Here is an 11,240-nt window from a genome sequence, read left to right as displayed (position 1 = left end):
AGTAAAAGTAAAGACAGTGGGTGCACAGAATGCGAACGTCACAAATCATAAATAAGTGTTTTTGGGCTTGGAATGAGTTAATAATAATATATCTCAGCAGGTAAATGAACACAAAGATTACAGATGAGCCCAAAATTAATCATACCATTGACTTCAAATCAAGATCTGATCAGCGTATGAATCATTGTGGGCCTAACAATCCGTGCTAAATTTGTAGAATCCTCCTCGAGAATTCCAAAAGGAAATAATTCAGCTTACTGCTGTATTTTTTCCGCTTGGGCATCCAAAATAAAACATAACAGTTTTATACAACGAATAGTAAAAGACTTGACGTACAACATAAAAGTGAGCTCACTGTGTGGCGAGCACCCTTATGGCTGGCACTTAAAATCAAAACTAAAAAAAAAAAAAAAAGAATTTAACAACCTGTGGAAACTGGAGATGCGGGAACAGACGTTGGGATTTTCAGGGTTCATGGACATGATCACAAATGGAGAAGCCCCTTGTTGCGTCGAGCATGATGGAACATCTGCAACATAAAATTCCATTATATGCATACATATTTAAATAGATTAAACAATAGAGACAAGGGTGTATAATCACAATATTTTGTTCAACATATTTGACAAAATGTGTTGATCAGTGGCAACTCTTCAATTAGCAGGCGTTAGGGCGCCGCCACACCACGCACGGTGGTCACCACATTACATTCCTTGAAGACAAACATTTTTCATCTAAATATTGTTATTAAAAGAAAAAATATTTTGACGATTTTTAGATGAGCCGGATACATACTATATAGTTAATGATGAGAAAAGTTGTTGATCTCTGTTTTGTGATTTTGTGATGTATTTCCGGTCTGGGGCGCAAAATTCTTTACGCATCGACTCGGGTTAAAAGTTTGACATTTGACAAAACTCCTTTTCAATGCAACAAATAGGACCGAAGTGGGGCGCAATATTCCAGCTTCCCGAGCTGGCTGACGTCACATCTGACTGTCACGGCTCGGTCTCTTTGAACATGTCAACTTCTAATCAAAACCATTTCAATAAACTAAATCAGTAATTATTTTAAAATACAACTGAAGTAAATTTGGTTGCTCAACAAACCTTGGGTGAGTCCGGACTGCCGAACGGCGAACATTCCAGGGAATTCTCTTTGTCCGAAGAATTGTTGTGACGATGCTGAGCAAACTTCCTCTTGAGGGCCTCGGCTATCAGAACCACTGGGTCGTTCGCAATGGTCGCGCCCCCTTTGATACACCTCCTCGGGACTGGCGTGCCACCTGGTGATCTGCAACGGGAGAAATTGTCCTTCCTTAAATGTAAACAGGTGAGTGTCAGGATTGGGTATAAAAGGAACTTTCCCGAAAGCCTCAGTTGTTCACAAGCAAGGATGGGGCAAGGTTCAGTTTGAGTTTCTTCAAAGTAAAATTGCAAGCAATTTAGGAATGTCATCATCTACACTCCATAATCTCATCAAAGGATTGAGAGAAGCTGGAGAAATTGCCGCATGTAAACGGCAAGGCCGAAAACCAACTCTGAATATCCGTGATCTTCGATCCCTCAGGCTGCATTAAAAACTGACATGATTGTGCGAAGGATATTGCCACATGGGCACAGGAGCACTTCAGAAAACCATTGTCTCCACAGTTTGTCACTACATCTACAAATGCAAGTTACAACTGTAACTATGCAAAGATCAACAGCTCTGTGCCTGAGCTCATCTGAGAGTGAAGTGGAAAAGTGTACTGTGGTCTGACGAGTCCACATTTCAAATTGTTTTATATAAATAATGAATGTCATGTCCTGCGGGCTAAAGAGGAAAAGGACCATCTGGATTGTTGTCAGTGCAAAGTTCAAAAGCCAGCATCTATGATGGCATGAGGGTGTGTTAGTCCCCATGGCATGGGTAATTTGCACATGTGTGAAGGCACCATTAATGCTGAAAGGTACTTACAGGTTTTGGAGTGAAATATGCTGCCATCCAAGCAACGTCTTTTTCAGGCACATCTCTGCTTATTTCAGCAAGACAATTCCTAGCCACATTCTGCATATGTTACAACAGCGTGGCTTCGTATTAAAAGAGTGTCAGTACTAGACTAGCAGACTAGCTGCTAGCAGTCCAGACCTGTCTCCCATTGAAAATGTGTGGCAAATTATGAAGTGCTAAATACCAATTCCCTGGTGATATAACACAGTGATAAACATACTGTACCCGTCCCAGTTTTTTTTTTTTTTTTTTTTTTTTTTACGTGTTGCTGACATCAAAGTCAAACTAAGTGAATATTTAAAAAAAAAAACTGAGTTAATCAGTTTGTACATTAGATATCTTGTTTTTGTAGTGTATTCATTTGAATATAGATTGAAAAGGATTTGCAAATCATTGTATTCCGTTTTCATTTAGGTTTCCGCAACATCCCAGCTTCATTGGAATTGCCGTTTGTATAATGAATACAGAGCAGGGATTCAACTGTCAAACTAAGGCCAGTTTGTAAACAGTTGGTGCTTCAATTCAATGGACATTATGCTGATCCTTCCATTTATTCCTTGACAATTTTGTCATGTTGTTTGTGGTTCAGTTAAAAAATAATGCAGTAAAGTACACTGTATGTGGCCATGTTGTTTCCCGATAAGAACACCAGGGGTTACAGTTTTTCAGTTGCAAAGAGTTGGTCTGAGTGCAAGGGTTAATTCCCGGGTGTGCGGGTGTGAGTCGCTGACTGTGATTCACTCATGATGCCGTGTGTGTGCAGAGATTTTTTTTAATCTTTATACTTTTGTTTTTGAAATAATTTCCATGGTGTGTGTCTATCTGGATTCTTGCTCTATCGGGCTTGCTGTTCCTGTTCTGTCCGACTTTCTGTTCCTGCTCTGTTCGAACGCCCAACCTGTTCCTCTTTTGTCCGACTACCTGTTCCTGTTCTGTCAGACTTCCTGTTCTTTCTGACTTGCTGTTCATGTTGTGTCCGACTTACTGTTTCTGCTCTATCCGACTTCCTGTTCCGTTTGACTTCCCGACCTGTTCTAGATAAGTTGCTGTTCTGTCAGACTTTCTGATCCTGTTCAAATTCCCGATCTGTTCCTGTACTGTCAGATTTTCTGTTCCTGTTCGGTTGCTGTTATGTCGGACTTCCTGTTTCTGTTCTGTTGGACTTCATGTTCCTGTTAGAGGGTGGGTAAAAATACTGATTCATCAATGTATTGCCATACTTCCCCTGCAATTCAATATTGATTGAGCAAATCCTCTGAATCGATTCAATGCCGCAAACATGCTACTTAGTGAGGTATTACTTAAAAACCCTGTAAATCATAATAGCAACCCTAAACCTAATAAGTATAGAAATATTCTTCAAGTATACGTGCACTTTACTTTTTCAATACAGAGCTGTCATCATGTCTTTACTTTTGTACTCTATAAGCACAAATAACTAATTGGCAAATTTTTACTTTTATTATTATTTCCAAAAGAAAATGAACTTTATTTAAGTTTAAATGCACTTTACTTGTTCAGTGTTTAGGGTTTATACACAGCTGTCACTTTTGAACTGACCTCTCCACGGAGCGCAGCTTCACTTGCTTCAAGTCTTTGAGTACATCCAACATGGAGGGCGTGCTCTGAACAGCTTTGAGCTGTTTCGTGTCCGTGTCCTTCCCGTGACACTTGCGTCGTCGGATCAGCTCGCCTACGGACGACGAGCTGGGACATAGCGGCGGAGGAGGAGGAAGAGGCGGCGGAGGAGGAGGAGGCGGGGGAGCACAGCAAGGTGTGGATGTGAGAGCCGCAGGTGACATCAACGGCGTTCCGATTGCATTTTGGGACTCTGGGAGATCTACAAGTGTTGAAAACATCTACAAATGAGTATTGTTGTATCCTCTCTTTGTATGTGTTGCTGCCCTGTGTGTGTTAAAATAGCAGTTGCTTGAAGCTTTATATTCACTGTGACATCTATGTGCATTGCCTTTAGCCCATTTATGGCTAAGAAAAATAAGTTGAAAAAAAATATTTTAAAAATTGGCAAAAATCTGGGAATTTTTTTTCTTTTCTTGCGTACCCGTGGCCTGAGTGGCAGTAACAAGAATGGCTATCTGAGCTTGCAGCTTGAACAGTTCGCTCTCCAGCGCAGAGATCTTCTCCAAGGCTTCCGGGTTTGTCTTTTGGCCAACGCATCCGCCTCCCACCAGTCGTCGTCCTGGAGGCTTCTTTAGTGGTAGATGGTGCCTAAGAACGTGCAAATTGATCAACAAATGATAGCAAGTAGCCGGTGTTTTGTTTGTGTTCATCATGGTACCTGGTCTTGGCAAAACCATTCTCTTCATCCTCAAGTACCCACAGAACGTCAGCGAATGATGGGATGGCTGACGTTTCCATGGCGACATCCATGTATCCGTGCGGGCTGGAGGTGAGGAGCGGGAGCTGATGTGCCAAATGCGGAAGGAATGTAACGACAATGAAAAGTTGGAATTGAATTAGATGACATATTAAATCAAATTTTATTGTATTACCGGTATATAACTGTAAATAAAGGCACATTGTTGAATAAACAAGATTTTTTTGGAACAAAGGCATTTTTAAAAGATAATCTTCTATAATTATTACAGTATTGTTATTATTATTAGCAGTAGGGCACTTCTCAGAGAGGGGCGTTCATATATACAAAAGCGGTCTTAAAAATAGTTATGCTTTTTGCGATAAGGTGTTTATTAAAGAGACCTTTATTTTTAAACATTTTTATAAGAATATCTATTATAATTACTATTATTATTATTAAAAAACAAACAAAACAAAAACTTGCACTGCAAACAAAGTGAAAATTGAATATAAAACAAGTCAAGGTAGGACTGTACAGAAGTACTACCTGAAAGTAGACCCGTGCCGTGGGTGTCAGAGGCAGGTTGGACCCGATCATTCTCACAATGCTGCGATACTGTCCACACAGCGGACTGTCCCACACTGGCACCAGCTACATGAAAAGCACAAGAGGAGACAATAAATAAAAACTGAGCAACCATTCTCTGTATACCGCATATCCCTCACTAGGGTCGCGGGAGTGGTGAAGCCTATCCTAGCTCACTTTGGGCGAGAGGCGTGGCAATCATTCATTTTAAATCAATAACCCAACTCACCATTTCTGGAGGCACTCCAAAATAGTCCAGCACCATGTGCAGCACGTCCAGTGCATCCTCAAGCAAAGACATCGCAGCTCACTTTTTTTTCTGCTGACGGACACAATGTGACAACATCTTAAGTCACACGCATCACACCTGATGAACTGCACACAATATCGTGGTGCCTTGAGATACGAGTGACCCCACTTTACAGTTTTTCAAGACACGAGCCATTGGTCGGCTGGTGTTTCACTTGTAAACATTCAAGATATGAGCGGTGTATGGTGGCAGTAAACTCAACTCACTTCCCAACAAGCAGCAGTTGTGGATAGTGAACAAATCTTTAGCTTAGCGTAATGCTAACACATAATGGGAAACGCCATAGTGTTTGTGTAATGTATAGCATCCATGCGGAGGTGTTGTAAGGCTTTAAGGAAACAGATATTTGAACACAAACGGCGAACAAACACATGTACACCGATAATATAACAGTATTCACGGTTTTGTCAGCTCTTCGGGCAACGTGGCCAGCCCATTTCCATTTAAGGTTTTTTCTTTTTTGAATGATGTCGGTAACTCATGTCTGCTGTCTATCCAACTACATCTTTTCTTGTCGCGAATGCTTATTTTCAACATTTGGCATTCCAAACAATCTTCCTATTTGCTTGAAAAAGAAAGTTTTCGATCAATGTATGTATATGTATCTATATCTATATATATATTTAAATATATATATATATATATATACATACACACACACATACATACATACATGCACACCTCACAGTTCTGAGGACCGGGGTTCAATCCCCGGCCCTGCCTGTGTGGAGTTTGGATGTTCTCCCGGTGACTGCGTGGGTTTTCTCCGGGCACTCCGGTTTCCTCCCACATCCCAAAAACATGCATGGTAGGTTAATTGACAACTCTAAATTGCCCGTAGATGTGAATGTGAGTGCGAATGGTTGTTTGTTTGTATGTGCCCTGAGATTGGCTGGCAACCAGTACAGGGTGTACCCCGCCTCCTGCCCAATGATAGCTGGGATAGGCTCCAGCAAGCCCCCGATCCTTGTGAGAAGCGGCTCAGAAAATGGATGGATGGAGATGGATATATATATATATACACACACGTAAGCAAACTATAATAAAGTGCTATTTTCCTTCTTAAAATTTGTTTTTTTTTTAAAGTTTTTTTTTCCAGGGAGGCTTGAACGAATTAATGGAAATTGCATTCATTTCAATGGGGAAAGGTGATTTGAGGTTGCGACTGTTTTGAGTTACGATCATGGTCACAGAACAAATTTAAACCGGTATCTAAAGGCACCACTGTATGTTAAAAAAATAAACATTTTGTGAAAACTGCATCATAATCTTGGAAAACTGTTATTTAGAAATACTTATCTGCATTACCAATACCACCTGAACGTATCACAACCGGTCACTCACGTTGTGCCTATCCACCCTTTTGATTCTGATTCTATGCTTAAATTAAGCACTTTAACATGTGCCATAATTAGGTTTAAAATAACAAAATGCCAACAAAACCCGCATTCTTCCATTTGAGGAAAAAGCAACGCCATAAAACCACACAAAAAACAGGACATTTACAAAAATGCAAAACTCACCGTTTGTTCTTGCTTTAGTTACAACCTTCCCCATTCGCCCTCGTTCAAATTCTTCATTTTATAAAATTATAGGTATTTTTTGCAACTTAAAAAATGCAATAAAACCTTGTTTCATGCTCGTTCGGTTGACTCCGGAAGTCTTACTAAAGTCAAATAAAACGTTCAACTAGTATAAACCTCTCTGAATGGTCTAGAATGCGGTCGCCAATTGTATGAGCTGATGTTGCGGCGTAGCACCTCCGTTGACCAATCGCGTGTCAGCACTGTGATATCCTCCCAAATTTGTATTTGTGTCCACGAGCTGCTTTTTTCCTGGGTAAGAAAAACATGACCAGTCAACTTTAAAGCTTCATTCTTTTTAACAAAACAAATTCGTTACGCCAAGATTACTCGTTTGGAACATTCAGCGTTATTATCACGCTGATTGTTGATCTACTTTTATGAGTGTTAAAAGTAGTTAGCCACAATGCTACCGCTTAGCATTTGACACTTGGTTCAAATGTGTACTTCACGACCAAATAACGTGTATTGATGTGATTGGTGCATAATTAAACGTCTTGACAGTTTTTTCAAGATGATGGACGCGTTGTCGGTGGTGAGCCAGCTGCGGGATCTGGCCTCGGAGCCCCAGAACCGAGAGGCCATCGTGCAGGACCAAGGCTGCCTCCCCGGGCTGGTCCTCTTTCTGGACCACCGGAGCCCGGAAGTGCTGCTAGCCACCCTGCAGGTGTGGAAGTGTGTCTCACTTAAACACTGGCTCGAGCTGTACAGGAGATATTACTACAAACTACTGTATTGTCACTCGCTCCTAATTTCATCCTTGTAGACGATCCGGTACTTGGCTGAGTTGTCCCCCAACATTCCAACCATGAAGAATGAGCTGGGGATGATGGTGAGCCTGGAGAACCTTGTGGCTAGGTGAGGATCTGTATTTTTTGTGTGCCAGTGTTGTTAGCTACCTAAATGTAAGTTTTCCCCATTAATTGTTTTTTTTCCCCAAAGTGTATCTCAGCCAGAGACGACATACAGTGTTTGCCTGCCTACTTGATAATTTCACTGATTTTGGGGGGAATCTATCCAGTCCTATGCCTAAAAATAAAGAAAAAATACTCTTTGCTGTTTTATCCTGTCTTTGAAATGCTCTAATATACCACTTGATGCCACAAGGCCTGTCTAGTTGAAAAATTAAAAAACCCAAAAATTTAGAGATGCATGCTTGGTATTGGACAGCAGCCTCGTGTAAACTTGACCGAGTTAAATTATGTCTACCTTAACAATCATCAAGTAACACATAAGAATATACAAAAAAAAAGTCTTACATTTCTAGGATTTTATTTTCAAATGAAAAACATAAAAATAAAAAAAAAAGTTTAAGATTTGAAAAAAAAATCCCCAAATTTGGGGATACTTGTTTTGCATTAGACAATAGTAGATTACATAAATATCACAGTAGATAAAGAGAACCAGGTAAAATATACACATTGTTACCGTCCAATGAAAAGGACGCATCTCCAAATTTGTTTTGCTTTTTCAAATCTGGAAATGACAAAATTACATTGTTTTTGTTTTTCAGATTAAAAACAAAGCACTTAGAAATAAATGCATTTCATTGGACAAAAAATGATCTTGCCAAAATATTAGGACAGCAATCACCAAACTGATTTTGAAAGGTGATAAAAAAGCTTTTTTTCTAAAATGTTATTTTTTTTCTCTTGATAATTTGAAGTGAATAGAATACATTTTTATTTTGTTGAATTATGGCATGTGTAAACACTATCAAAACCACTTGCTCAGTGGGTCTTTAACTGTCAAGAACCACGCATTCCTTGTAGTACTAGTTGGATAGTACATAATGGTCATAAAGTAAACATTGTTTCCTCACATAGGGACGAGCTGTCTGTCGACGTGACGAGTTTGGCGAAGGAGGTGTATGGAATTCTCAGCGCGCCTCCTCGTCCTGTCCATCGTACGACGGAGAGGAGGCAAAAATCGCAGTTCTTCCTCAACTCGTCTAACAAGAAGGCCAAGTGCGTAACATTGCACATTCAGGGCCTGGACAGCGTTGTGAGTTGACATGAGACAGTCATACCTTGACTTACGAGTGCCCCAACTTGGAGTTTTTCCAAGTTGTTGTTTGGTCGATATAGATATATTTTTAAATTAGATTTTTTTTTTTTGTCGTCAGCCAGTTAAAAGACAGGTGCTAACCTGAGCTCACGACAGCCAACTCTACATTCTCATTCACTGCCTCCCACATCACTCAGCCTAGGTGCTGCCTTTTAAAGCCACATATTCAAAGTCACAGATACTACAGTGTGTTGAATGGGAGGATGGCAACCCCAAGTGGTCAAAAATAATACCTGCACCTAACATGCATATATTGTATTATGGTTTAATAATTTAAAATAAAGTTTGAATAATTGATTCTAAAAATATTTGCTAAATAAGTAAATTATGTGCTTGGTCACAGAACAAATTACACTCAGAAGTCAGGGTATCAATTTAATTGTGACGTGTTTATGACGCAGCACCAGCGAGGCTTGTGCGAGGAGGCTCTGCTGAAGGTCCGAGGCGTGATCAGCTTCACGTTTCAGATGGCCTCCAAGAGATGCACCGTGCGCATTCGCTCCGACCTTCCCACTGAGGTGAGGTGACACTTCGACGGGTACACTTGAGAAGCTTTGAATCGAAATATTACTCATTACTCGTATGTTCGCAGAGTCTGGCCTCAGCCATCGCCGCCACCAAGGTGTTGTCTGCCCAACAGGTGGTGAAAAATGAGGCAGGAGATGAGGTCAGTCCCACTTGTACCATCAGTAAATTACTAAGTAAAATTACTCAGTTTGACCGTGACAGACAGACAGACGTAATGGAAGGGTTTGTGACATAGTAAGTTCAATTTCCTGCTCTTTGCTATCACTGGTGTCATCAGAAAAAGACACAAAAAGCAAAACACTTTCATTTCATCCTGTTTATGCTAAAGTTTCCCAAGATTGAATCATTGTCCACTTAAATAAGCGGCTTCCCTACAATAATTTTCTGGGCCTCCTCAGGAAAAAAAGAACTCATACCACCCTTAGGAGAGTATTTGAATGCATTTCTAACAATGATAATACCACTCTAGAGAGAGACTTCTGAGCCGCTTATCCTCACAAGGGTCACGGGAGTGCTGGAGCCAATCCCAGCTATCATCTGGCAGGAGGCGGGGTACATAATAGCACTCTATAATTTAAATTATGAAAAATGTAAAGAATTTGACAGTTTTAGCCACACTTTTTGATCAATGGCCATTGTGCTGCTCCTTCTAGTGTGTGCACCTTGGCTACCTGGGGATAGTATAATACAGATGTACATAGACGGTCACTCAAAAGAAAAAAGCCGCAGTCATATTAGTCATTCTTCGCAGAGGATAAAGAATATGTCTACGTAAAGGGATATAACACTGCAAACACAGATGCTATTTTGTAAGGCTGTCTATCGCGTTTGTCTGTTATTTTTTAGCAATAAGTTAGCGGACTTTAAAGCAGTTTTGTTTGTTTTTAGATACACAATGTGTAATATACAGTATAGCAGGGGCGTGAAGAACCGCGATGTAGTGAAAAATACCCAGCAGATACTGTATATGAACCATAAATGTTGTTTACAGGTTCCAGTAATGAGGAATTAAACTTAAAAAGGTTGATCTTAACCAATCTACAATGGCTCCTCCTCGGTCAGGTCTTCATCCCGCTGAGCGCCTTGGGAGGGGCGGCGCAGCGCGAGACTGCTCTGCCAGACTACCTCCCTGAGGAAGAGGAGAGGCCAGAGAAGGAGGTGGACTGTGCGGTGTCGCGGACCGCCGGCAAGGACGACCCGAGCGGCAGCTGGCTTAATGTCGCCGCTGGTTTCCTGAACAGGACCTTCTACTGGTGAAAGACAGCAACACGGCCTCACCAGCTTCCCTTTGAAGAGCGAAAAATGTGTGCATAGATTGTGATTTCATTCAGACATTGGCTGTTTTGGTTTGTGAAGTGGCTTGAAAACTGTGCACTTGGTTCATGTAAATATTTCTGTTCATTCTGATTTGACACTTTTTAAACATTTAAGCTTCCTCTCTATACCTAATTTCCTCAAACAGACCATAAACGCCTTACCTCAAATAAACCTTCCCACCTCCCCTCAAGAAAAACTGTTTGTGCCAATTGTGGATTTTTGTAATAAACATCCACGCCCCAATGATTTGTCAGGTGGATAGTCTTCTTGAAAAAATAAACGCCAAACCTCAAATAAACCTTACCACCTCCCCTCAAGAAATGTAACTGGTATGTCTGTACCAATGGTGAATTTTGCGAGTTGTTACCCATGCCGCAATTAATCATGTACATAGTCTGAATCAAATGCTTCACCTCAAGTAAACCTTTTGTGCCACCAGCATTAAACAGAATTGCAATCTATATTTGTGTGGGAAATTGCCCACATTTTAAAATTGGATTTGTAAAAATAAAGGCCTCCCCCCTTATCCCAATCTGGA

General features: G+C 40.7%; 2 protein-coding genes and 1 long non-coding RNA gene across 4 annotated transcripts; 2 read left to right on the top strand and 1 right to left on the bottom strand.

Annotated features, from left to right (window-relative positions):
* On the bottom strand, positions 1-6,936 carry mtfr2 (mitochondrial fission regulator 2). 2 transcript variants are annotated; one of them, XM_061753338.1, is made up of 8 exons: positions 6,731-6,936; positions 5,127-5,219; positions 4,859-4,963; positions 4,292-4,416; positions 4,055-4,221; positions 3,553-3,832; positions 1,110-1,293; positions 1-529 (listed from the first exon to the last, which is right to left on the bottom strand). In XM_061753338.1, the coding sequence occupies exons 2-8, from the start codon at positions 5,196-5,198 to the stop codon at positions 485-487; spliced, it is 978 nt and encodes a 325-aa protein (XP_061609322.1). In that variant the 5' UTR covers positions 5,199-5,219; positions 6,731-6,936; the 3' UTR covers positions 1-484. The 2 variants fall into 2 exon arrangements, with proteins under 2 accessions (XP_061609322.1, XP_061609321.1); XM_061753337.1 differs by having other exon boundaries at positions 5,127-5,216.
* LOC133468013 (uncharacterized) lies at positions 2,668-4,547 on the top strand. The gene is made up of 2 exons (XR_009785358.1): positions 2,668-3,174; positions 3,514-4,547. It is a non-coding gene; the product is annotated as an uncharacterized LOC133468013 (long non-coding RNA).
* Positions 6,896-10,948, top strand: armc1l (armadillo repeat containing 1, like). Its single transcript, XM_061753340.1, has 7 exons — positions 6,896-7,046; positions 7,295-7,457; positions 7,557-7,648; positions 8,617-8,794; positions 9,259-9,375; positions 9,450-9,524; positions 10,448-10,948. The coding sequence occupies exons 2-7, from the start codon at positions 7,305-7,307 to the stop codon at positions 10,640-10,642; spliced, it is 810 nt and encodes a 269-aa protein (XP_061609324.1). The 5' UTR covers positions 6,896-7,046; positions 7,295-7,304; the 3' UTR covers positions 10,643-10,948.
* Positions 10,949-11,240: the final 292 nt, after the last annotated feature.

This window comes from Phyllopteryx taeniolatus, chromosome 18 (assembly GCF_024500385.1).
Source record: "Phyllopteryx taeniolatus isolate TA_2022b chromosome 18, UOR_Ptae_1.2, whole genome shotgun sequence".
Classification (NCBI taxonomy): domain Eukaryota; kingdom Metazoa; phylum Chordata; class Actinopteri; order Syngnathiformes; family Syngnathidae; genus Phyllopteryx; species Phyllopteryx taeniolatus.
The sequence above is the reverse complement of the archived record's forward strand: the minus strand, read 5'-3'. Positions and strand labels throughout refer to the sequence as shown.